General features: G+C 35.1%; 1 protein-coding gene and 1 pseudogene across 1 annotated transcript; one reads left to right on the forward strand and one right to left on the reverse strand.

Moving 5' to 3' along the window:
• The first annotated feature begins 12,946 nt into the window (after positions 1-12,946).
• LOC120150683 (phosphatidylinositol 4-phosphate 5-kinase 7-like) lies at positions 12,947-17,913 on the forward strand. The gene is given in 12 exon segments (XM_039163312.1): positions 12,947-13,049; positions 13,590-13,741; positions 13,827-14,207; positions 14,209-14,255; positions 14,258-14,900; positions 15,131-15,298; positions 15,485-15,650; positions 15,879-15,989; positions 16,063-16,250; positions 16,498-16,652; positions 17,156-17,321; positions 17,445-17,913. Coding segments are annotated over 11 exon segments (2,406 nt in total). The 5' UTR covers positions 12,947-13,049; positions 13,590-13,643; the 3' UTR covers positions 17,728-17,913.
• Positions 17,914-18,106: 193 nt separating this feature from the next.
• On the reverse strand, positions 18,107-21,895 carry LOC120150684 (annotated as a pseudogene).
• Positions 21,896-27,871: the final 5,976 nt, after the last annotated feature.

The following is a 27,871-nucleotide window of genomic DNA, read 5'->3' on the forward strand; positions in this document are numbered from 1 at the left end:
TAATTTTAGACAGGAAACTCGCATGAAATTTGTATGTCATGTGATTCTATTGTAAGTGGAGTGCTTTAAGTTCCACATAGTACTGTTGATAGATTATAATGGATTTAAGTATAATTATTTTAATTTATTGATAATGTATATATATTTTATAAATACAATTATTTAAATTTAAAATATATAGAAAAATTAATATTTCTTTTTATTAAGATTAATCAATAAACTCAAAATATAAAATATCGTTTACAAAGATAAAAAAAAATTGATCTAAATACATAAATTAATCACATAAAAAATCATTGAAATATGTAAAGGGCTCCATGTAGGCTCAACCTTAACAAATTGGGTTCAAATCAAATAAAAAATTCAGCGATTTAATTTTTTTTCTCTTTTAAAAAATCATCGATTTAATTTTTTTAACATATAAATAATCTTTTAATTAATCAAAAATTGTTTCATATAGTATAATATTTAAAATACAATTCGAATATAGTATATTTTTTCACTCTTTCATTCTCTTTTATTATCGTTTCTTTGTGTCAACGAGTGTGTCGTAACCGTCTTTCGGTTGGGCCCCGGAATTGGGCTTCGACTTGAAAAATGTGATTGGAGTCGCCACCGATTATTTATTTAAAAAATAAATAGGTTAATCGGATACCTTATATCTTACCTGATTTGTGTCTTACCAAAGATATGTCGGATTCGGGAGTCGATTACGGTCAAGGAAGGATTAGCACCCTTGAACCGCCCTTTCGGTACTACGTAATTTGCCGGTTGTCTTAAATTAAGAAAATTGTAATTTAAAATTAAAAGGTAAAAATACGATCACAATTACTTACCTTAGATAGTTTTAAAGGTGTGGCCTTAAGAAGGTCAAAAAACCATGTTAGATAAAAAGGTAATAGATAAAAAGGTAAGAAATAAATAAATTAATTAAATTAAAATAAAGAGAAAACAAATTAAATAAAAGATAAGATAAAGAAAACAAAGATAAAATAGTAAGTAATATAAAAAATAAAGATAAAGAAGAAAAAATATAGAAATAAAACAAATAAATAAAATAATAAAAAAGTAAAAAAATATATATAAAATAAAAAAATAAAAAGTAATATATATATATATATAAATTAATAAAACTGATAATAAAAAATAATATATTTATATATAATCTAAAAAAAATAAAAATATATACTAAAGTAAAAAGAAAATACATAAATGTAAAAAAATATTACATGAAAAAAAATAACAAAACAATTAAATAAAATGAGTAACAAGGGAAATGTGCTTATAAATAAAATTAAATAAATAAAATAATAATAATTAAAACGTAAATGTAAGAGACCAAATCAAAAGTAAAAAAGATACTACCTTTTATTTATTTTTCGAATCGTTTACAATAGCTTTGCCTTTGTATCTTCTCGTGCTTTCCTCTATGTTTTGTGTGTAAATCGTGTGTCAATCGTCTGTTACAATAGTGAGCTACAATGGCTATTTATAGTGCTTGTGGATCCTATCTTTAGGAGTTTAAAACATAGCAAAATTCTATCCTATTTTAGGAGTTGAATCCTAGCAGAATTCTATCCTATTTTTGAGAGTTTGAATCCTAGTAGGACGAAAAAGGTGTGTTGACAGCTGCCCCTCTTTTCCCATAGTCGTGTAACGGGGATAGGGCAAAGATTGAAAGACACACTTTTCGTTCGGTGGAGTTGAAAATTGACTCTGATGTTTCAATAACTCCCTGTCGAATTGAGTTACGGATGACTCCTCCGTCGTGAAGTCGAGTTCATCTGGAAGCTTCTGAGCACTATATCATTCGTCGTGAAGTTGGAATCGAACTCAAAGCTTTTGGCGAGTGGCCTTTGAATCGTCTTCTGGATCAAGATACTTCGTCGTGAAGGTGAAACTTGACCTGAAGACTTCGGTGTTGATGCGTTACAGATGACTCATTCGTCGTGAAGTTGGGTCAATCTGTTTGTGAAATTGGAATCGTACAGGGCCCCTTCGTCGTGAAGTTGAGCCTGAGAATTGGATATCCTTCGCCATGAAGTTGAAATCCAAATATTGTTCCGAGTCCAATATCCTCCGCTGTGAAGTTGAAATTGGTTCTGGAACTGGGAAATTGTTTGTTGACAGTCAGTCGCCCCTTTGCTGTGAAGTTGAGCTTGTGCTGTCTCGAGTCTAATATCCTTCGTTGTGAAGATGAAATTGACTCTGAACGAAATCTTGTTGACAATCAGCCGTCCCTTCGTTGTGAAGTTGAACTTGTGTTGTCTCGAGTCCAATATCCTTCGCTACGAAGTTGAAATTGGCTCTGAAATTTGAAAAATGTTTGTTGACAACCAGCCGTCCCTTCGTTGTGAAGTTGAACTTGTGTTGTCTCGAGTGGCACGATATCCTCCGTCGTGGAGTTGAAATCGCGGATGAAACTGAAAAGTTGTTCGTTGACAACCAACCGTCCCTTCGTTGTGATGTTGAACTTGTGTTGTCTCGGGTAGCACGATATCCTCCGTCGTGGAGTTGAAATCGGCTCTGGAATTGGGAAATTGTTTGTTGACAACCAGCCGTCCCTTCGCTGTGAAGTTGAACTTGTGTTGTCTCGAGTCCAATATCCTTCGCTGTAAAGTTGAGATTGGCTTCGAAATTGCTTGTCGACAGTCAGCCGCCCCTTCGCTGTGAAGTTGAGCTTGTGCTGTCTTGGGTCCAATATCCTTCGCTGTGAAGTTGAAATTGGCCCTGAAACTGGGAAATTGTTTGTTGACAACCAGCCGTCCCTTCGTTGTGAAGTTGAACTTGTGTTGTCTCGAGTCCAATATCCTTCGCTGTGAACTTAAGATTGGCTTCGAAATTGCTTGTCGACAGTCAGCCGCCCCTTCGCTGTGAAGTTGAGCTTGTGCTGTCTTGGGTCCAATATCCTTCGCTGTGAAGTTGAAATTGGCTCTGAAACTGGGAAATTATTGTTGACAACCAGCCGTCCCTTCGTTGTGAAGTTGAACTTGTGTTGTCTCGAGTTCAATATCCTTCGCTGTGAAGTTGAAATTGGCTCTGAGATTGGGAAGTTGTTGTTGACAAGCAGCGGTCCCTTCGTCGTGAAGTTGAACTTGCATTGTCTGGAGTCCAATATCCTTCGTTGTGAAGTTGAAATTGGCTCTGAGATTGGGAAGTTGTTGTTGACAAGCAGCGGTCCCTTCGTCGTGAAGTTAAACTTGCGTTGTCTGAAGTCCAATATCCTTCGTTGTGAAGTTGAAATTGGCTCTGAAATTGAGAATTTGTTGTTGACAAGCAGCGGTCCCTTCGTCGTGAAGTTGAACTTGCGTTGTCTGGAGTCCAATATCCTTCGTTGTGAAGTTGAAATTGGCTCTGAAATTGAGAAGTTGTTTGTTGAAAACCAGTCGTCCCTTCGTTGTGAAGTTGAACTTGCGTTGTCTCGAGTGCCACAATATCCTCCGTCGTGGAGTTGAAATCGCGGATGGCCCCTTCGTTGTGAAGTTGAACCTTGACTTGAATATCCTTTGTCGTTAAGTTGAAATCCAAGTATTTTATGTTGCGGGTGGATACAATTTCCTTCGTCGTGAAGTTGAAACCGTGGAGACCCCTTTATTGTGAAGTTTGGCTTCGAGCTAAATATCATTCGTCGTGAAGTTGAAATCCACTCTCGAGCAAATTGTGTCGCTTTGAGTTCAATATCCTTCGTCGCGAAGTTGAAATTGACTCTAGCTAAAACCTGAAAAAGTTATGCATATATGTGATGCTATGTATGCAATGCTCTTAGGTGTGCCTAAAATGTATATGCAACATATGTTATCTTGGGGCTCTGGAGAGAAATCTCGATCTCCAGTTGCCTGTCTGGAATCTTGATTCTTGAATCTTCAAATTTTGATCCCTGATCTTGAATTCTTCAAATGTTCAAATCTGATGTGCACATTCTATTTTTGATTTGAGAAATGCTTCTCGACCATCTCAAGTATGTGCCTGATCTGAGTGTAACGGTTCAGATGATGCTTCAAAAGAAGTTGTCTTGAAAGAGATAGAATTTGTTTCAAGGGAAACGATCTCAAAGATATCTGTTGGTTCATGAGAAACGGTCTCAAGAGAGACAAAATTTTGTTTCAAGGGAAATTATCTCAAGAGAGACGAAAATTTATTTCAAGGGAAATGTTTTCAATGTTTATGTTTCAAGAGAAACTGTCTCAAGGGAGACGAAATTTGTTTCAAGGGAAACTGTCTCAAGAGAGACAAAACTCTTCTAGTGAAAACGGTCTCAAGCGAGACAAATCTTGTTTTAAGAAAAACAATCATGAGTGAAATAAATCTTCTTTCGAGTAAAACAGTCCCAAGTGAGACAAAGTCTGTTTTAAAAAAGCAATCTCAAGTGAGATAATCATCTGCATTAAATGAGACTGTCTCAAGCGAGACATAATTTATATTGGAAATGTCGAATCTGAAAATGAATGTCGATCTTTCTATCTGTCGAGTTGGTTAAAGTGTAGCTTCTTGCTGCTGAGCTAAGCAACCGATATCAATTTGTAAAGGTGCTTTTGAATCGAGTATCCTTCGTCTTGAAGTCGAAACTTGACTCTAAAAGCTGCAAAAATTGTGTATGTGGGAAAAAATGACAAATATAATGTTATAAAATGTATGCATAAGATGCATGTAACATGAATTGGTTATGTTTTATCTCCTAAAAAAGGTCTGATAATTTGCATTAGGATGTTGAATCCCCAAAGATGCCCCAATATCCAAAAATGCCCCAATATTTGATGTTGAATCTTCAAAGATGCCCCAAATGTTCCTCATTTCTTGCTTCAGCATTGATTCTGAGCATGAGTTTTGTGTCTAAGAGTCACATGTCATTTACCAAGATCCACTCTAGAGAGACTATCTTGTTTCAAAAAAAAAAACGTTTTTCTTTCTCTTTTAATATCAATTAAAAGAGTTTCAAAAAATGTTTAATCCCAAGTTTTAAAAATATTACCCCTTTCACGGTTTTACAATTGAGACGAATCATAAAACTAGAGTTCATTGGATATCAAAGAATTAATTACAATGTTAATCCTTCAATAAATTATAGCTATTTGACAAGTGTCATGATCAAAGCTATCTTTCAGAGATGGTCAAGTAAGGAAAGGATAAAAAGTCTCAGGTCATTGTGTTTGGTCAAAGGTTTGGCATTTGATGCTCAAAGGTTTGGTATTTGATGCTCAAAGGATTGATGGGGTAGATTGCATGCTTCTCTACTGGAAGTGTTCTCTGACTCCCAACCTTCGTTGTCACACTCGGATTGTGCGATGCCTTATCAAGGAATTTGTGTGATCGCCTCAGTTGCACAATTTTTATATTCGAGCCGCCTTTTCAGGTTTTCAACTCGAATCCTCCTTTGGTTTCAAGACGTTATTCAGGATTACGTCTTGAACCCCCCTTTTTATTTTTCTCTACCATACATTAATTACATTGTTTTTTTGCAAACAAAGATTAATCCTGATGGGCGGGATGAAATCTGAAGATAGTCTCTTCTGTTTAGAAATCCATGTATGATTAGAAGGGACTTTTAAGGCACGTAATGTAGGCCAAGGCTCATGGTTATGAAATAAAAGGATAAATAGGCCCAAACAAGTGTTTTAGGGTGTTGAACCAAGGATCAATTCATTCTGATGCCTTCAATCCTGTCTTGCTCAATTTGGATCTGCTCATATGTGTTTCTCTGGATTTTCTCTGGATGTTCCATGATCTTCGAGTGAAGTGATTCAGAGATTCGAGAATGATTGTGCTTGATCAATCTCATAGTTTGAAGCTTGATGTGCCATTTGTCTTTAGGGAATCTTTGCATGTGCTTTTTGTCCCTTTTTCTTTTTGATTTTTGCTCTTTTTTCCTTTTGTTCTTGTTTCTCTTGTTTCTTTGTTTTTTTTTTGCTTTTTTGCTTCTTTTCTTTTTTGTTCTTGATTGGATCTTCGCACTTGCCATTTGTTCCACCTTTTTGGTGTCTCCTTTTGATTGATGTCTTCACTCATGTGAGCAGATTTCTTCCACATTGCCCCCCAGTGTGGAGGGTGATCCTTGGTTAGGGTTGAATCAGAAGAAAAATACTATAGGCTCAAAAGGGGACACAAGGGATATATATTTTCTCCTATTGTAAAGGGATAAAGAAAGAAAGCCGTTCATCATTTCATACATGGAAGTCCTCATAGAAGAGGTATCCCCAGGGGGATAGATTTTCAGGATTAATTTCATTCACATGAAAACAGTGTAGTTAATGTGTGATAGAATTATTTCGAATGAATTGTTTTTTTTTGCTCCTTGCTCCCAACATATCTCAATGTTCATGCTCCCGGCGAGATGCCCCAAATTGTGTCTTAGAAGAATGCTCATGTTCAAATGAACAACTCAATGCCTTGGGTATTAAAATGTCAATTGTGAGTCTAAAAAGACAATGGTGTGACTTTATTTGACTCAAAGAAAGGTATGGGTGTATCAAAAAGATAAAGACAATGTTCAAGAATTTCAAAGGGAATGTATGTCAAAATTTGGTCTTTTTGGTAATGATCAAGGTATTTCATTTTGAGGTTTGAGACATGATAAGAAAGGTATAATCTTGTCATATGTCAAAAATCTATAATTCTTGAAGAATTAAAAGAATCCTTAATTCATTTAATATTCGAAGAACTAAAGATTAAAATTTGTTCAATTGCTCTACCTTATAAAGTAGCATAAATTCAATCATTTAACAGCTTAAGCGAAAGATCAAAGACGTGTTCAAACAAAACAATCCTCTAAGTGCAAATGGTATATGCCATGCCCCCTTCTTCGGCAAGCACCTTACAGGTTTCAGAGGAATGTTTGGGGCTTCTTACGTGGTAACAGCTAGCAGCTTCAACATCGTGGCCCTTAGGATATGGGGATTCTTTTCTTAGATCATCCTGGCAAGCTTTGTCCTACAATCAGCTGATCAGGCTCCTACTGTTACAATCTTGCTTCCATGTGGTTAAATTCGCTTCATCGAGCCCTTCACGACTTAATTTCATGTTTGTGAAAATGCTTAAAATGTAGATAAAAATGCAAAAAGGCGAAAATGCAAAATGCAAGAATGCATGAAATGTTCGAGGCATTGATCCAGAAAAGTGTCCATTATCATAAATAATCCTTATTCAGACAAAAATGTTTTATCTTGTAAGAGACATAAAAACAATAAAAGGTATGTTCGGACTAAATCTTCTAGACATCCATCCGAGATACTTTCTTCCATGACTCGACTGCTTCTTTGATCATCTTCTTATAACTGTCACCGTGATACATAAACTCTGATATAGATAATCCATATGTTGCTGGGACAAACTGATGTGCCCCATACTGTCTAAGTGCCAACAACGGAGCATACCCAACTGCACCTCAAAGTCCAAATAGGGTCATAGTGTCAGAATTCCCACACTTGAAAAGAACATCACTGAGGAACAACCAGGGGGCTCTCCAGGTAATATCCCGGTCCTGTAGATGAGTGAAGACTTTCATCCATTTCTCTTTTGAAGCGCCTTCATATCCTGTCATGGTGATGAACTCTCTCAAAGGTGAATACGTAGTGTTAAATCTACAGTAGGCAACCCCATTAGTCTTCTAGAAGTGGATGTGAATCCAGACTTGAAGGAACTGAACACATCCAATGAATCTACCTCCGCCAGCTCTTCGGCAATGGTTGAGAGACCAAAAGGTCTCGGCTGAGATGGTCGGTGATGGGTTGACTCGTTTCGGAAGTTGCTCAAACAGTTCCACCACGGCTATGTCAATGCATCCTAAAACCTTCGGAAAGATGATCAAGCCATACAGACCTAGTGCAAAAAGGTCTATAGTCTTGCCCGTTACCTTTGTTTCGGAGTCGGTCAGTCACCCATTTTTCATCAACTCCTGCAATCTTAGCCAGTCCGTTCTTGAAAGGCTGACTCTTGATGTGTTTGATGTAGGCTCGCTCCAGTTTAATGCTTTCACAGTGCAATAGTGTAGTATACTCCTCGATGGTAGGTACCATGTCCTCCTGGTTAAAAGTGAAGCAACTGTATCCCAGGTTCCAAAATTGAACCAAGACTCTGATTAAGGGCTCATTGGTCTTAACATGAAGCAAAAGTGCAATGTCACCATACCGCTGATTGAACTTCTATTTCCGATCATTCTTCCAACTATCTCATATGTCTCGAAGTTCTTGCACATTATTTTGTTTTAAACTGATAGAGGCGTAGCTAACTAGCTCTGACACATAGCTTCCTTGAAGACTATCTCCATTTTCCTTCTGAGTCTTCTCGGACCATAGTCGTACCTCGGGGTTTTTAATCTCTTGTATTACAACACCTTTGTCCATGGATTCAGATTATTCGAGTTTTAACAAACACGTTTTAGTGGATCAATGACCTCTTTTATGATGCAAGTGATGAAAATAAAATAAAATAAAATAAAGATGAAAAGAGTTAGTGAGGTGAAAAAAAATAATAAAAAAAGATCATAAAAATGAAAGTCCTACCCCACATGCTTATTATTCCTACCCGGACATGATCTCTATCCCGCATGCTACTTTCAAACAAATCCTAACCGCATATTTGTCTAGTTCGCATGCTTTGAACAGAAACTAAAGCAGGAAACAAAGCAGCCTAGGGTTTGGAATGAGATTTTGGGGTGGGCTCTAATTCTCCATGGTCTCCCGGTTTAGGTGCTAAAAAATGGTACCCGAGTTCTCCTTGCTGGTGCCCCCTTGGGCTTGCCAGACCCTTAGTCCTAAACCCATCACAGGCTTGTGTGGACTAAGTTAAACTCGAGAGGAAACATTCCCTTATGCCCATACGGAGAATAAATTCACACGAAGGCATAAGGTATATGAATCCCGAAGGTTACTTGCTAGGCCCATACGGAGAATAAATTCACACGAAGGCGTCGCTTTCACCCCCACTTAAATAGGGTTCGGAGCTCGGGTATAGAGCCTTTAGATGAAAAATCTTTAAGGGCTGAAATCATTAAAAAACGGTCAGTACAACTATTTACTTCGAAAATATAATCAAAAGTAAGCAATAAGGATCGAAATGTTACCTTAAAATTTAAACTTACCCTTTTCATTAAAAAGACAACTGGAAATTACCTTAGCCTGACTCACTTACGGTCCCTAGTGGAGTCGCCAAGCTGTCGTAACCGTCTTTCGGTTGGGCCCTGGAATTGGGCTTCGACTTGAAAAATGTGATTGGAGTCGCCACCGATTATTTATTTAAAAAATAAATAGGTTAATCGGATATCTTATATCTTACCTGATCTGCGTCTTACCAAAGATATGTCGGATTCGGGAGTCGATTACGGTCAAGGAAGGATTAGCACCCTTGAACCGCCCTTTCGGTACTACGTAATTTGCCGGTAGTCTTAAATTAAGAAAATTGTAATTTAAAATTAAAAGGTAAAAATACGATCACAATTACTTACCTTAGATAGTTTTAAAGGTGTGGTCTTAAGAAGGTCAAAAAACCATGTTAGATAAAAAGGTAATAGATAAAAATGTAAGAAATAAATAAATTAATTAAATTAAAATAAAGAGAAAACAAATTAAATAAAAGATAAGATAAAGAAAACAAAGATAAAATAGTAAGTAATATAAAAAATAAAGAAAAGAAGAAAAGAAGAAAAAAATATAGAAATAAAACAAATAAATAAAATAATAATAAAAAAGTAAAAATAATATATATATAAAATAAAAAAAATTAAAAAAGTAAATATATATATATATATATATATATATATATATATATAAATTAATAAAACTGATAATAAAAATAATATATTTATATATAATCTAAAAAAAATAAAATATACTAAAGTAAAAAAGAAAATACATAAAATGTAAAAAAAATATTACATAAAAAAAAATAACAAAACAATTAAATAAAATGAGTAACAAGGGAAATGTGCTATAAATAAAGTTAAATAAATAAAATAATAATAATTAAAACGTAAATGTAAGAGACCAAATCAAAAGTAAAAAAGATACTACTTTTTATTTATTTTTCGAATCGTTTACAATAGCTTTTCCTTTGTATCTTCTCGTGCTTTCCTCTATGTTTTGTGTGTAAATCGTGTGTCAATCGTCTGTTACAATAGTGAGCTACAATGGCTATTTATAGTGCTTGTGGATCCTATCTTTAGGAGTTTAAAACATAGCAAAATTCTATCCTATTTTAGGAGTTGAATCCTAGCAGAATTCTATCCTATTTTTGAGAGTTTGAATCCTAGTAGGACGAAAAAGGTGTGTTGATAGAGTGTTAGTACAAATGGTTGGGATTTAGATATTTGAGTTTGTAAGGTCAAGTTTGAATTTTACTATCGTCACTCTTGATGGACTTTGGATATTAGATATGTCCTAAACCGGAGGAGACATCCTTGCCTAAACTTTGTGTATAAAAAAAATATCTTTTCTTTGTTTAATTTTTTATTGTTATTTTTTTCTCATATACACACATCATTTTATTTTGATCTTATCTATATCGACAAATAATTTTATCAATAGGTAACAAATAAAACTGGGATAAAAGAAACTGATGTCAACTTATAGCATAAATGAGTTAAACTAAAATTTAAAATATGAAAAATTATATAAAAAATTAAATGTTTTATATAAAATTATATAAACATCATTATCTTTTAATATTTTATTGGTCCATCTCTGAGTACAAATAAATTAGAGATCAAAATTTTCGATATAATTTTTTATACTTATTTGAACAAGTGCATTGCAACAAAAAAGGAATATAAATCAAACAATCTGTTGGTCTAGTGGGGTGAGGCATTAGATTCTTTAAATAAGATTAGGGATTTAAATTCTGATGTTTGCGAATTAAGTAAATTGGATTGGGAGAGTTACCCTCGTCTATGCAGTACTCGATTTGGATTAATTTATCAATAAATCGGTAACCGATGGTTATAAAAAAAAAGCACAAACAAGATAAGAATAAAGTAATGTAAGAATAGTCTAATTTAATTATATATTAATTAGTTTTAAGAATAATAAAAGTACAGCCGAGCAAATATTTTATTTTAAGGAAATACACAAATGTCGGCTTTAGAAATTGGAATTATATAAATAAAGAGCTAAAGGGAATCATACACGTATTTTAAGCTGTTCTCTGCGCAAAACAGACAATAACAACCTCTGCCTTTTCCCCACCTATGCATAACTTTATAAATTTGGTCCTTTTATTTTAGTTTTTTTAATCAAATTTTGATCCTCATACTTTATGCAATTGAGAAAACCAAGTCCAATTTTTCAGTGAACATGTGAATTTGAGCAACTGGTTTTTGCTAATTTTACTAAATTGTCAAATTTTCTAGTTCCTTGCATATTAATTAGGCTTATATATCAAATTGAATCCTCTAATTGTATTCAATAATCAAGTGAATTCATGAATTAAATTATGGATCAAAAAAAGTTACGACTGAATGAATACTTATTTAAAAATCATAGATCAAATCAGTCTTTATATTTAAAAAATATGATCAAATGAACCCTTGTTTAAAAAATGGATCAAATCAACCCTTGTTTAATAATTTTTACATGTGTATTTTTAACGTTCAAGACAACCTCATAGGCTTATTTGATTGTGATTTTTCAAACAATAGATAATTTAATCCACAATTTAAATTACGAGTTTACTTGATTTTTAAATACAATTAGAGGAGCTTATTTGATATATAAGTATTGATGAATATTTGACTCACACTTAACGGGTTTTAAACTGACCTGATCTTATAGGTCAAGTTATTATTTTTAATTTGGGTTCAAGCTGAATTAAATTGAGTCGAGTTCGAGTTTAGGATAAAAAATCCTCAACCCGATCCGATTTGAGATAATTGTAATAGTATTCGGTCAAGGCTGGGTGGGCCATGATCATCCTTGTATATAAGCCTATAAAAGTATAAATTATTGAACTACTAAGCTGCGAGCGGTTTTATGATCATGTTTAACAATATTCTCCATTTGGGCTAATTCCTCTAATATTTTAAAGTACAAGGCTTAAATTTTGATAAAATAAAATACAAGGACAAAACATTTCAATTTCGTAAATTAGAGGGATGGAAATTAAAGTTAGACCTATAATAAGTTTTATACCTTTCGTGAATCGTGGCACCCACTTTAAAGGTTGTCCAAAAAGATAATCTACAACTCAGGTACAACCCTTTTTGGATTCACCTCCTTTACCAATAGGTAATAGCCACGTGTTTAGTGGACCCATCCGATCCTCATGCAAACAAGTCAAAAGTTTTGCACCAAGTGTCAGCCACGTGGCCAATTTATGTTCCCTTTTGTTTTAGGTAAAGTATATCAATGGTCCCTATATTACGATCAAATAATATTTTCAGCCATTGAAGTTTCAAAAGTTATAAAATAATTATTAAATTTATCAAACTATTACAAAATGATCATTAATATTTTTCCAAAATTTTTAAATAATTATTAAATTCATCAAATTTTATGATAATAAAAACGTGATAATAAAAATGTTTTGGTGACCATTTTGTAAGAATCCTATAAATGTAATGACTATTTTGTAATGTTTAAAAGTTAAGTAACCAAAAAGATTATTTAAACATAGTTTAGGGACTTATGTACTTTACCCATATTTTGGGTTGCCTTGCTAACCAGTTCACAACGCAGAACATCATGAGGATAAAATAAAAAAGTCCCCCATTTCAGTGAAAACAAAGTGTGTGTGTGTGCGTGTGTTTTTTAAAGCTTTGAACTTTGATGATTTCCCAAACTGTAAATCTATGAAGAGATACCCAAAGTCCACAAATTTAGGAAAATTTATAAAAAAATAAAATAAAGAGAAAGTCAGTTCCAGAATAAGAGATTGGTAGGGTAGAGTATTGGATGCTGGGAACTTTTACAAGAATAATACAAATTTATTTATTTTTCCTTTTTGACCTTGGATTGGTATGGTGTTTAAATTCTAGGTTTCTTCTTATTTTCATTCATGTTTTTAGTTGTTGGCATCCAGCTGATCATTTCAGAAGGAGAAGGATCTGATTTTTTCATTTATCCCAGGTGAATTTATTTCTATTTATTGTTGTTCTTTGCTTCAATTAGATTTCAGTTGTAAATATCAGAATTTGAGATTTCGAGAAATGGTTTATTGTTCAGTAGCAATAGAACTTTGAGTGTGGAACTTTTATTTTTGTTGTTTATTTTGATCTGAATTCATGATTATTGATGAGGGTTTATCCCCAAAGTTTTTTATGTTTATAACCGACTCAAAGACGATTGATTGAAGATGTATAAGTTTCATGTTTTCATGGAGAAAACGGGTGAAGAAGAAGAGTTTCATGTTTTCAGTAGCAATAGAACTTTGAGTGTGGAACCTTTTGTTTTTTAATCTCAATTCATGATTATTGATGAGGATTTCTACCCAAAGTTTTTGATGTTTATAACCGGCTCGAAGATGAGTGATTGAAGATGCAAAGATGTAAGAGTTTCATGTTTTCATGGAGAAAATGGGTGAAGAAGAGAAGTTACTGCTTTACTCGAAGTTTCTTGTTGTCACAGGTGTTTCGATTTTAACTCGGGGTAAATGAACTGCATTTTCAGATTCAGAAGTTCAAAAGTAAGGTGCCGAGATAAATTTCTTATCTGTGTGCTTGAATGACTCGCTTAAAAATTCTGTTTGATGATGAGGACTCTAAAGCCAACAGTGAACAACTCGGTCCTGTATCGTGCATCAATTCGGAGAATGTTGAAAGGTATTATATACTCTTCGGCACCACAACTCATGTATCAGGAATTGTGTTTTTTTTTAATGTTAGAGTAAATCCTTTGTTCTTGCAGGCTTGGTGAGAAGGCCTTCCCTAATGGAGATGTCTATGTTGGTGATTTTAAGGAAATTGTTCCCCACGGCAAGGGAAAGTATACATGGTCCGATGGAACGGTATATGAGGGTGATTGGGAAGCCGGGAAAATGACTGGCAAAGGAACGTTACTTTGGCCATCGGGTTCAAAATATAGTGGTGATATTTCATGGGGTTACCTTCATGGTTCTGGTGCTTTTACAGCATCGGATGGATCTATTTACGAAGGGCAGTGGAGGATGAATATTCGACATGGATTTGGAAGGAAGAAGTATTCCAATTCAGATATTTATGAAGGAGAATGGAAGGAAGGAGTACATGAAGGTAAGGGTGTTTATTTTTGGAATGAGGGTAACAAATACTGGGAATTGGAAACGTGGAAAGATGCACGGTAGAGGTGTTATGGACTGGGTAATGGTGATCAGTACAATGGCTGTTGGACTAATGGCTTCCGACATGGCTCCGGAATTTACCAGTATGCAGATGGGGGATATTATTTTGGAATATGGACCAGGGGCCTTAAGGATGGAAAAGGAGTATTCTATCCTGCCGGAAGTAAACGCCCCTCTCTAAAGAAGTGTTGTATGTCTATGGGATATGATAATGGCAATAAAAATGTGTTATCACAATGTTCATCGCTACATTTGGAGGACCGTATGGTCAAGAAACCAAGTGTTAAGCGTAGCCTCTCAGAAAAACTATCAGGAAGTGGAAGTCTAAAAGGTTCGGGTCGTATCTCACGCAAGAGTGGTGAAAATTCTGGATTTTCTGATTCTGGAAGAGAATTTGTACACCATAATTCCTCAGGCACATTTTCCCTTGATTCTGATGCTGGCCAAAGTGAGGTGCAAGAAAATACAGCTGTAGTTTATGAGAGGGAATACATGCAAGGAGTTATGATTAAAGAACGAATAAGAAATTATGCCGATTTGTCAAAGAAAGATGAAAAGCAAACTAAATCCGTTGGCGAAAGAACACAAAAGAGTTCATGTGTTAGCATTTTCAAAGGCCAAAACAGTTATCATTTGATGCTTAATTTGCAACTTGGTATAAGGTAAGTTGATTGCCATTAAATTTCCTTCCTTTTCTGACATACTCCCAATCCATCAGCTCAGCTTAACGGGATATTTATTTAGTTTTACCTATAGCGGGGCTCGTCTTTTTCAAATTTCATTCTGCATGTCTTTTACTTATCTTTTGTTAGTGTAATTTTTGTTATATGCGTAATATATATTATCTTTGGCCTTTTTGCATGCTATAAAATGCTTGATTTGAAGTTCACAGGTATACTGTCGGCAAGATAACACCGGTGCCTAAGCGTGATGTTCGAGCTGCTGATTTTGGTGATCGAGCTAGAATTACTATGTTTTTCCCCAGAAGGGGTTCACAGTTTACCCCTCCGCACAAATCTATTGATTTCTACTGGAAGGATTATTGTCCTATGGTTTTCAGGTACTAAAACCTTGCGCACATTTTCCCAAACTTGTCAAAAAAACATTGCCGTTACTACTTGATGATTGAATCTTATTGGTAGATATATACCTTAGGAAGAATTCAAATTTCTTAGATTCTAGTCGTACAGAAAATGAGTTGAATTATGAAGTTATTCTTTGTGTGTATTTGTTGCATTATGTTCAGGCATCTTAGGGAGTTGTTCAAGCTAGATGCAGCAGAGTACATGATGTCCATTTGCGGTGATGATGGCCTGACGGAGATTTCTTCTCCAGGGAAAAGTGGCAGTCTTTTCTATCTATCTCATGATGATAAATTTGTGATTAAGACCTTGAAAAAATCTGAACTCAAGGTTTGAATCTATTACCTTTTCATACATTGTATCTGCTCAGTTGTATTTATGTTTTCAAATTTCGATCATGTTCATCAAATTTCTATCGATATAAACATTGTTGGGAAAGGAACCTTAGCAGCTGCTTGATTTAAAGCAGGATATGCGTTTTCCTAATGTAGGCCAATATATACCCTTAGACCATGATGGATGTCCTCTATATTACACAAGTAATTTTCTTCTTTCTAGGTTTTACTCAAGATGCTACCTAAATACCACAATCATGTCAAAGAGCACGAAAATACTCTCATAACGAAATTTTTTGGCCTTCACCGGATAACTTTACCAGGCAGAAGAAAGGTATTTGTTCATCCATCTGTCTTAGCTTATATAAAGCAATGCGCTTGGCTTATGACTCGTGTTCTGTTTCCAGGTGCGCTTTGTGGTAATGGGGAATATGTTTTGCACAGAACTGCGTATTCATCGCCGATATGATCTAAAGGGATCAACTCATGGAAGATTTACAGATAAAGATAAAATTCACGAAAACACTACGTTAAAGGATTGTGATTTGTCATATGAATTTCTTATGGACAAATCATTGCGGAAATTCCTTTTTCAGTAAGTTCCTCATCTTTATCCTCTCTAACACATGTTCTGCAGTGGTAGGCAGTATAATTTTTCTCATAATTGGTAAATTGCAAACTAGCTTTTAGAGAAGGATGTTAAGATCCAACCATAGCCCTATCTAGTTGCTAATATGTTCACAATTTGAAGGTTCATAGCTTAACAGCAGTGCTGGTGTTCTGCATGTAGTTTCCCGTTCAGTGGTTTTTAACAATCAACATTCTTTTTGCTTGTGTTGCAGACAAATTACTGTGGACAGCGCATTCTTGAAATCCCAACAGATAATTGATTACAGCCTTCTTTTGGGATTACATTTTAGAGCTCCTGAGCAACTCAATGGCCTTGTAGAACCTCCCAACATGATGCCTAGTATGGAGAACTCTCTTGCTGGCCAAGGTAGGTGTCTCTTTCTCATTTGATCATTTCATGTTATTGATAGGGCTTGGTTTCACCAGAGTAAAATAACTTGCGAGTCGGTTTAGAATGAAATGTTGCAGTCTTGTCATAAACTTACACGATACTAGACTTCCACTCTCCTGGATGCTTTTGATTATTATTGGCAATTTTTTTGTTCTGACATATGGGTGTGAATGACTTGGAAAATGAGATACTATAATGGTCATATCTTTTGTATTTATTGTAATCTTCTTTGCCTGAGTCATCACCAAACCAAGGACAAGGATATGCAGGTGATATGATATAATACATCCATGACCAGTAAACTTATTGAAGAGTGAGTAGGAGCTAATGGAAGAGAGAGAGACAAGACATGATAATACAAGAATGTGATCCCCAGATGGTGGATTCATTTCCGTGACTATTTTCCAATGTTGGTTTCCTTTGTTTTTTGAATTATTAACCTCTCTAATGGCGTGCACCTTATGTTCTGCTTTCACTAGGTGTGACCCCAGATGAAGTGTTATTTCCTTCAAAAGGTTTGGTGCTGCTGGCCCATGAACCCAGCTCCGTTAACACCGATCCAGGTCCTCATATAAGAGGAAGAGCATTAAGAGCATTCTCTTTGGGCGACAAGGAAGTCGATGTTTTAGTGCCTGGTACTGGAAGGTAGCCGCTTTCATTCCCAATTCTTTTTGCAGTTTGGTGTATAGCCTGATTGTACTGTTTCTCTAGAAGGTTTTCATATTTACCATTCGTTTTTATTCGGTTGGCGACTGCTTTTTAACTCAGGTTACGGGTGCAATTAGGAGTAAATATGCCAGCGCAGGCTACTCGTAAGCTTTCCCAAGATGAGTCCGATTCGGCCGAAGTTGAACTTTTTGAGGTATATGATGTGGTTCTCTACATGGGAATAATTGATATTTTACAGGAATACAATGCAAAGAAAAAGGCAGAGCATGCATGCAAATCAGTGAAATTCGACCCCACGTCGATATCTGTTGTGGAACCCGAGCTGTATGCTAAACGTTTCACTGATTTCTTGGAACAAAAAGTTTTCCCTGAACGACCATGAATACAAGTCATGTACATTCATCTCTTGTTACCATTGCTGCTTCATTCCTTTCTCTACTTTTGTCCTTTTGACAATTCTTTTTCCACTTGTAAAATGATCATCGTCTACACCAGTTGTACTGCTATGGTAGAGTTCTTAGTAAATGAGTTCACATTTTTACCCCTCTTACCCTCTCTGTATATGTATATGTATTGTATGCATACATATTCGCATTGCTATATGTATATAATATATATGTATGACTAGATAGTCAACTTAATGTTCCACCAAAAGTAGACAGATACAGACTATAAACATGCATGCATTTCTTTTCCTTTCATTTATTTCTAGTAGAATATTAGAATTTGGCTATGATCATGAAAATAATCATGAAACTGAATTAACAGAAATAAAATAATATTAATTTTTGAAGGAACAAAGCATGTTGATTTGCATCCAAGATTTGATGGACATAATAATCCCAAATAAATCACAACTTAACAAACCAAACCCAAAAAACACACACACACACAAAATGGTAAATCGTCCATCTTAACCAGTATTCGAGCTTCCTTCTTATAAAGCCGAGTTGCGCTAGCAGAATGCAAATCAAACCCCCCAACCTACGAGTTCGAACCCCGAACAAGCTGTGCAGTAGGCTTAAAGTTTAAAACTGGACTTGCCAGCACAAATTATAGACTTAAACCAACGTCTTCTCCAATTCAATCATTTTAAACCAAACCAACGTTCCTCCTGCTGCTGCTTCTTCCTCTTTATTGCCTCTTCCTTTTGTCTTTAAAGCCCCTCTAATTCCCAATATCTTTCCTCTGCTGCTGTTACCGTGCTTCCCTTCTCTGAGCTTCTTCCACCATCTTCCAGTTCTCTTCGAGCATCTTTTCTAACTTCTCTTTCTCTTTTCGAGATTGCTTCTGTTAACAAAATCAGTCAAGATTGATCATGAAATGGTAGGAAATAAAGTCGCAACTATAAGCCAGGATGAGAAAAGCCGATAAACACATCAGCATATATAGTTAAACTGAAAAAACATCAACAGACAATAGATCACATGATTTTGTCTTTGGAAATTTACTTCTTTTTGCCTAGCCTCAAGAAGGGCCGCTTCCTTTTCTTTTTCAAGTTGGGCAGCAACTTCATTGTTAAGTCTTCTCCGCCCTTCGTCTAATCGATTCTGAATTTCCTGCTTGATTTCCTCAGAGTTCAATCACTCTTCAACTTTTTTCTGAATTGCTTCTTCTACCCTCTTAGCAGTCTCTTCTTCTATGAGTTTTAATTCTGTTTCTTGTTGACGCCTGTAAAACAAGAGAAATGTCGAGCAGGAAAATGGAACATGTATTTGGGGAACTATACAGCAACCTTTCATTACAGATATCTTTCCAAACCTGACAACAGTACAAAAACAACTGACATGTCATGTTTGCTTCTCTTTTTTTTTCTTTCTTTCTTTCTTTATCTCAACATCTTTCTTGATGCACTGTGTAACTATAACAAATGGGCAAACTGACCTTCATGACGACAAAGGCACTAAATTATGCTATGCTTTTAAGGCATACCTCTAATCGAACCTGATCCAAACAAAAGAGGTACAAAATTGGTGAACAGTAGAGAGAGGTGCATCCAATCAGATCATCAAATATAACAAAGTTGAATTATAGCAGTATCTTCCTTCAGAAAATCCTGTAGAGAAGAATATCAAGTAACTTGCAGTAGATTTATAACTACTAACCGTAATACTTCAACCTTGCATCAAAATACGTTTTTTTATGAGAAAAGTTTATATCCTTTTATAGACATCATCCTCTTTTAAAGGTTAGTGAATAATATTCAACTTAAAACATTTAGTCAGAATGGGTCTCACTGTAAAATGCATCACAATTAGGAAGGTCAGGAAAAGGGGTTTCTGTACATGCAACTAATGCTCTTTGCCCATAGGAACTTCACTTTCACGTTTCCCATATGATTTGAGGTTATGTCGTCGTAGTAAACCAAATATCTTATTGTTATGAAAAAAACTATACAAAAATATATCAGCTTCCACCAGAATCATGACTCCAAAGCACAGTGTGAATGAGACCCAAATATTAACAAAATAAATAAATATTGAACATGTAGCAAAAGTTTAGAAAAAATAAATAAAAGTAGAGTGGATACAATTCAAGAAGATCTACAAGAACAGTGGAAAGAAAAATTAAAATGGCCTGCATAAATTTGATATACCTTTTCCTCTCCTCTTCTTTTTTTCAGTTTCTCACTAGCATCTTTGCGGTCTATTGACCCAAGATTTGGGCTAGATGATTTATGAGTAGGGGACAATGAAGAACTCCTACTTGTTTGCCTCTTATAACGCTTTGGAGTCAAAGAACAACTTTTATGACATCTTGCAGTTGGAGAACGGCTTTTGTAGCACCGTGGACTAATGGAACGACTCTTTCTTCTGTACAGCAACACAAATTATAGAGCAGCAGAAACAGAATTGGGGCATAAAAGCTACACAAACTAAAAATGAGTAAAGCTCACCATCTAGCAGAATAAATTTAAAAGCATATACAGTTACCTCATACATTGTTAAGATAAGCATTGAGCTCCATCATTTATCACATGAAGAAGATAAGGTTACATTCAAGCAACGAAAGGAACCCATCCGCACCCATCACCTGCTCACTTCCCATCTCAAGTGATGGGAAGAAACTGTCTTTAATGTTCTAACGAAGATCATGCTTCCTCACTGTCATAGATTTCTGTATACATTGTCCATGTGTTTTTGTAATTAGCATATTTGACATTTCCATTTTCCCAATCAAAATGAACGTTCCTTACATGTTAAATACACACTGAGATGTCGATTAACTCATAGAAGAAATTGAATAATACACCATCAAACTTTATTGGAAAAATTTCAGCTACAAGTGGGCATTAACACAAATCTATAATCCTGAAGGTACTCCAGGAAGTCAGGCAGTGATGCCTTCTGAACAGAAAAGTACCACATAAATAACAAAACATTGACAATCAAAAGATTAAACTGCAATGTAACTGACACTGACCAGTCTAACAAATTCCAAGTTGCCAACAGCACACCCTCAACTGCAGCAGCACTTTCCATTTGGCACATTCAAAATCTAATTGCCACTCCATATCAAATTCTTGTCTGGGATCCAATTTTAGAAAAGCAATCATAATTGTAAACAGAAAGCAAGCTACATAGTCTTTCCAGTAAATCTGAAGGAGCACCAAAAGATGTACAGATAAGTAGCTTATACAAACTTGAAGAAATTGTAATTCCAATCCCAAAAAAAATTCCAGAGTTCCAACCTTTCTTAGAAAATTCCTTACAGCTGCATCTTGTATGTTAACAAATTAACATAAACAGAATGAATATAAAAGGGATCACCTGCTATAAGAATAAGGCGACGAGCCTCTATCCCTTCTGCTCCTCCTCCCATGCCTATGCCTAACAGGAGATGGTGAATGTCTACGCCTATACGAGGGTGTACGAGACTGTGATCTTGACAAATCTCGAGGCATCTTCTATCAGTTAATCGCCTCAACATTAAGAAGTATCTGTGTGCGAGAAATCACAATTAGTATACAAACGTTTCTCTTGCAAAACTAAAATATTTCTAGCCAAGTCAATGAAACTAAAAAATGAATTAACTTGGATTCATCATCCTTAATCAAATTGACCTGAAAATCCAATATGGCTAATTGGAAAAATAAAATTATCAGCTTAATAGAAAAAGATTTCGGTTTTCGACATTCCCTTCTCGCTCTCCCAAAATTTCCCCAATTTTCTAGCTAAACAAACAAAAAGAAAAGAAATCAGAAAAAATGAATACAATAGAAGAAACCCTAGAGCAGGCCAACCAGCCTACGAATGCCGAAAATCTTAAGAAACCGCGCTTTACATGAAATTCACATTGAATAATATTAATAAATAACTAAACTAAAACATGTATAGCATATCAGATTCGAACCCTAAATTGGAAAATTTATGCAAATGACATGCAAGCAAAGTAAAAATAGAGAGAAAAATTGTCGAATAATTCTATGATAATTATTAGGCGAATTGAGCGAACGAAAACTTCGTACCAGTAATTAGGCTATGAAATTATCCAACTTCAGATCGGAAAGGTTCTACGTTTCCTTGCAATAGCCTTTAGGTTTAGTTGGACAAATCATAATATAGTTATGGGTAAACCACTAGAGACCGTTGAACTATGGTTAAATAGATGGTTAAGGTGTTCAACTTTTTTTTTCTATTTAAGTATTTAAAGTATTCACCATAAATCAACTTGTAAAAAAATTATTGTTGTTTTTAGAGATTATGAATTCGAACACCAACAATTACAAATATGATTAAAAGTTCATTGTCAAATGGTTGAGCGATTACTTAGAACATATACTACTTGTAATCACCCTTAAAAAACATGTTTGGTAGAAAATGAATTATTGTTATTTCTAGATATTTTGCGTTCGAACACCATGAATGTATGATGTAAGCATACAAAATCAAAATAAGATGATTACGAGTCATCTTTGAATAAATATTATTTTATATTTATCTTATATTAATAAAATATATATATTATGAATAATAATAAAAAACATCTTTTTTGTTTTTTGAGAGAAGATTTTGTATTATCCGTATAATTGATACATACAACACAAAACATCGAAGGTAATGTGTGCCAAGGTGGTCGCTACTTCAAATGGTTTAAATCATTGGGCTGATGTCCTAGGGTATTCAGAATCGGTTAAATCGGTTTGGGGGAGCTGCAGAAACAAAGGTTTTGGCTATTTCTTGGTTGAGATGAAGAAAGCAACGAAATAGTGGGTGACATTCGAAAGTCTTAGGGATCCCAAATCCATCACAGATATTGAAAAGAGGATTGATGAGCGTGAAGCATTGGCGGTTGGTTTGAATAATAGCGCTGGAGTAATGGTTGAAATTAATTCATTTAAAGCCAAACTATGGTCGAGATTCCGTAGAGAGGAGAGGGAATGACTCCAGAAATCCAGGTTATGGTTCAAGGATAGAGATGGGGATTCGAAAATTTTCAATCTAACGGCATCTATCCGAGGTAGGATAAATTATATTGCTGCCATTCGTGTGGGGAATTAGACGTTTACGGAGTCGAAATAGATTTCCAAGTCTTTTGTGTACCATTTAAAGGACAACTTCTACTCGATCAAGACAATCGCGTTAAAAAAACTTGAAATTCAATTTACGAAGCTTGATGTGGCTTCCAGGAGATTAATTGAAGCTCCTTTTGAGGAAAATAAGATTTAGGCAGCTTTGAAGTCTGCAGAATGGTCTCAGGCACCGGGATCGGATGGTTTCAACTTTAGTTTTCTATCAGAAATACTGGCAGTGTATCAAAGGTGATGTAATGTGTCGTAACCGATTTTCGTTCGGGCACGAATTTTTACTTGGCGGAAAAAATAATGTGGATAAAAAATAATTTAAAAAATGTTTTGGGAGTCGCCATCGGCCTTTTGGGTCAGGTATGTCAAATACCTAAAAATTACCTTTTAAAAGAGTTTTTTAAGAAAACATCAGTTAAAAGATAAATTGATCTGCGTTTAACCAAAAATTCGTTCTTTTTAGAAATAAAAAGGGATTCGTGGTCGGTTACGTTTAGGGAATGATTAGCACCCTCACAACGCCCAAAATTGATACTTTATTAATTATAAATTGTCTCTATTTATTAGAATTTTAAAAATTCAAAAATATATTTAATTCATAATCCTATTATTTCAAAGTTATAATTATATAAAAAATGTATTATATAAAATATAAAAAATATTATTTTTTTGGAAATATCAGAAAATGACTTCTAGGTGTCTTAAGACAGCTCTTTTCTTTGATATTAAAAAATAAATAAATAATTAAAACATTTTTCTAAAAATAATATATAATTTAAAAAATAGGATATTTATTTATTTAAAAATATTTAGAAAATGGACATCCAGTTGTTTTAAGACTGTCCTTTCTTAATATTGAAAAATAAATAATTATTAAAACATGATTAAAATAATTTATATTAAAAATAAAATAATAATAATTAATATTTAAATTAAGATATAACTAAATAATGACTAAAATAAATAAAAATAAAACTATAATGTTAAAATATAAAAAGCAATAAAACTTGTAGTTAAAATAAATGAAGATATTAAAATTAATGACTAAATTAAAATATATTAAAATTAAATACCCTAATTTGTAATATTATAAAATATAATAACTAATAATGTAATTTAACCTTAATTATTTATTCAGGGCTAAAATATAATAAATTAAAATTATAGGGGACTAAAATGAGTATTTGCCCTAATATATATAAACACTGGAAAGGACTAAAACATAATAAAATAATATTGGAAGACAAAATTAAAATATCCAGAAAAATAATTCTGGTGACTAAATTGAAAAGGTTACAAACTGAGATGACTGCGCGTATGGTTTGGCCATGTGCGAAGTTACAGATATACCCCTCCCAAAACGACGTCATTTGGGAAGGGGTATAAATACCCTGAAATGGACGGCCCTTCGGGCCATTATCTCATTTTCTTCTTTCTCTCTTCTCTCTCTAACTAAGAGAGAATTTTTAACTCTCTCGCCTCTGTCTAAAACAGAGAGGGAGACCACCGGCCGGCAGCCGTGCTCCGGGGTCGGTCACCACCGTCGGCCATCGCATCCGGTGGCCGGAAAATTTTATTTTATACCAAAACGTAGATCGAACCATCCTAATGACGGTTCCGGTGACCGTTTTTCTTAAAAAGCTCCCGATCGGAGCAAATCTATGAAAATACCTTCGGGTTTTGGTTGTTTCCGGCGACGGTTGGGGCTCTCCGATGACATAGTAAGTTTCTTTCCTCTCTTCTCTTTTTTTTTTGTTTCTGGTTGCTGTGTTGTGGGTTCCCTCTCTGTTTTTGCTCGCTGTTCTTTCTCTCCTCTTTTTTCGTGGCTGTTCGTCTCTTTTTTTTTGGTTTTTGTCTCCTCTCTTCCTCTCTGCCTTTCTTTTCTCTTCTCTGTTTTTTCTGTCTCCCTTCTCTGTTGTTTTTGTTTGCAGGGAACCAATGGCTTTTATAGGCCTCGTCGGAGCTTGTCTCGGACCGGTCACAAGAGCGGATTTCGGTGAGTCACCGAACTATGTGGTGACTCACCCCTAGAGCAGCAACGTGGGTGGCCATTTGGGTCTTCTGGAGCCTTCGACGAGGGGCGGCTGGAATGCTCTTGGAGGCGGCGATGGTCGCGTGGCCCTAGGGTGATGATACCCTAGGGTTTGTTACTGGGATCATCTGGACCGTTGGATCTAAGTTAGATGCCCTAAGGTGATGATACCCTAGGGTTTGTTGCTGGGATCATCTAGACCGTTGGATCTAAGTTAGATCCAACGGCTGAGAAGGGGAGGCGGCTGGAAGCTTAGATGGAAACCCTAGTTGGGTTTTAGGGTTTCTGGTGGGTTTGGGCCATCTGTTCGGGCCTGGGATTTGTATTTGGGCTCCCGGGATCTGGGCTTGTAATAATTATTTAATAATAATATAATATATATAATATAATAATAATATTTATAATAATAATAATAATTTTAATAATAATAAATTAAGTAAAATAAAAAATTAGTGTTTACAGCTGCCCCTCTTTTCTCATTCTTGTGTTAACAAGAATAGAGCGAAGACGAAAAAAAACAATAATTTTTCATTTGACTTCTTTTGAGTAAGACTGAAATGTTGAAAACATCATTCCAGAGGTCTTAAAAACATCATGCACTGAAGGGCTTACAGATGACCCGAAGGCTTTGAAAACATCAAAAAGCTCCCGAAGGCTTTTTGGAAACATCATGCACTGTAGGACTTACAGATGACCCTAAGGCTTTGAAAACATCAAAAAGCTCCCGAAGGCTTTTTGGAAACATCATGCACTGTAAGACTTACAGATGACCCTAAGGCTTTGAAAACATCAAAAAGCTCCCGAAGGCTTTTTGGAAACATCATGTACTGTAGGACTTACAGATGACCCGAAGGTTTGAAAACATCAAAAACCTCCAGAAGGCTTTTTGGAAACATCATGCACTGTAGGACTTACAGATGACCCAAAGGCTTTGGAAATATCAAAAAGCTCCCGAAGGCTTTTTGGAAACATCATGCACTGTAGGACTTACAGATGACCCTAAGGCTTTGAAAACATCAAAAAGCTTCCGAAGGCTTTTTGGAAACATCATGCACTGAAAGACTTACAGATGACCCTAAGGCTTTGAAAACATCAAAAAGCTCCCGAAGGCTTTTTGGAAACATCATGCACTGCAGGACTTACAGATGACCCTAAGGCTTTGAAAACATCAAAAAGCTCCCGAAGGCTTTTTGGAAACACCATGCACTGCAGAACTTACAGATGACCCTGAGGCTTTGAAAACATCAAAAAGCTTCCGAAGGCTTTTTGGAAACATCATGCACTGTTGGACTTACAGATGTGGGAAATAGTTTACTAAGTAAAAAACTAAGGAAATCGTTTTCTTACTTTTCAACAATTTCATTTTAGAAAAGATAAAATGAGAAACTATGGAAATCGTTTTCTCATTATTTTTTTGAAATAACATGTTGATTGGGTAACATGCCCCAATCGCAAGATAATGCTCATTTTTGTGGATTACGTCCATCTATTCTTTAGATGTTTGTATGATTCATGTATTTGCGGTTTAGAATACCTTCTTCTTGTAAGGTATTTTTTACCATGAATCTTCTTGTTCTTCCGAAGATCTATAAAACTTCATGTTTGAATGCACTCAGATGTATCAATGTAATGCATTGTTTATTGTGTAAATGATATTCTTATGAATGCATGAATGTTGGCATAATCTTCATTTGATTTCAAAGTGGTGAACTTGGTCTTCCTTCACTTCATCATTTATTGCCAGGGTTACCTCTGGATATTAGTGTAGAAGCTTATGCTATCAAGCTTGCATTTATGTAGAATCATCTGATCAATCTGTATCTTTGTGTCTTCTTTTGCTTCATTTAAGTCTCAGAAGAAATATTTCATTTGTGGAACTCTTGCCGTAGTCAGAACTATGACTTTGATACCCCATTTTGTCTTTGGTAACACCGGCTTTCTTTGTCTGGGCTTATGTATAAATCCAATAAAGCTTTCATCTTTGAAAAGAGAATCTATCATCTTTAAAAAGAGAATCTATCATCTTTGAAGAGAGAATCTATCATCTTTATAAAGAGAATCTATCATCTTTGAAGAATGTAGATGTAGATATGCCAAATTCAGCATGGAAATGTCTGTTCTCATTTGAATCTTGAAACACATCATAAGGAGAATTTATCCTAATTCCTTTCATGTCTACACATCTAATAAGATCTTGAACAAGGCAACTTGGACCATATCATGTCGAGATGCTTAACAACAACCTGTTGTTCAATCATAGTTGGCTCCACTAGTTTCTTGTTGTTAAAATTTCAGCTTTCCTTTTGTGGAAAGAAATCTTCATTATATCTCACTTCTAATCTTGGGGTTGAAGAAAACAGACTTCATCTTGGATCAATAGATGGAAACCATATGATCACAATATTGGTTTAGCACCATAATTACTGGTTCGTATTTGACAGCACATTCACCCTTTCTTGTGGCTTCTGCTTGGTTTGTTGGTCAGGAAAACTCTTTGCACAGTGTTTAAAGCTTTTGTATAATGTCACAAGACCACTTGAGAACAAAACTCAATGGGAATACAAGTGAAATATTGGTATGACCAAAAAGTTGGTCAAGTCCACAAGATATGCTAGTGTCGAATTGAATAAGAGATACCAACTGATCTTGATATCCTCTCGTGCAAGGGCAAGTGTGATACAGATCACGTTTTCTTCTGTAATGAGCATTGTAGAAAGTAGAAACACTTCATATATAGGATCCATGTACAAAACGATATCCATGGAATTCTTGCTGCTGGGGATGAAATGCACATGATAAAACCCAAAATAGATAAAAATTCAGTTAAGCCTGGCTGGCAATGATAACCCCAGTAACAGCGGGAATAACAGTAATGTAAGTGAGTCGAGTCTCCCTTTCCAATGTCATCGATTAATCGAAAACTATTGTGAAAAACAGCTTCGTAATCCCAACAGTATGGTTGAAACTAAT

This window comes from Hibiscus syriacus, unplaced genomic scaffold (assembly GCF_006381635.1).
Source record: "Hibiscus syriacus cultivar Baekdansim isolate YM2019G1 unplaced genomic scaffold, ASM638163v2 tig00111023_pilon, whole genome shotgun sequence".
Lineage (NCBI taxonomy): Eukaryota > Viridiplantae > Streptophyta > Magnoliopsida > Malvales > Malvaceae > Hibiscus > Hibiscus syriacus.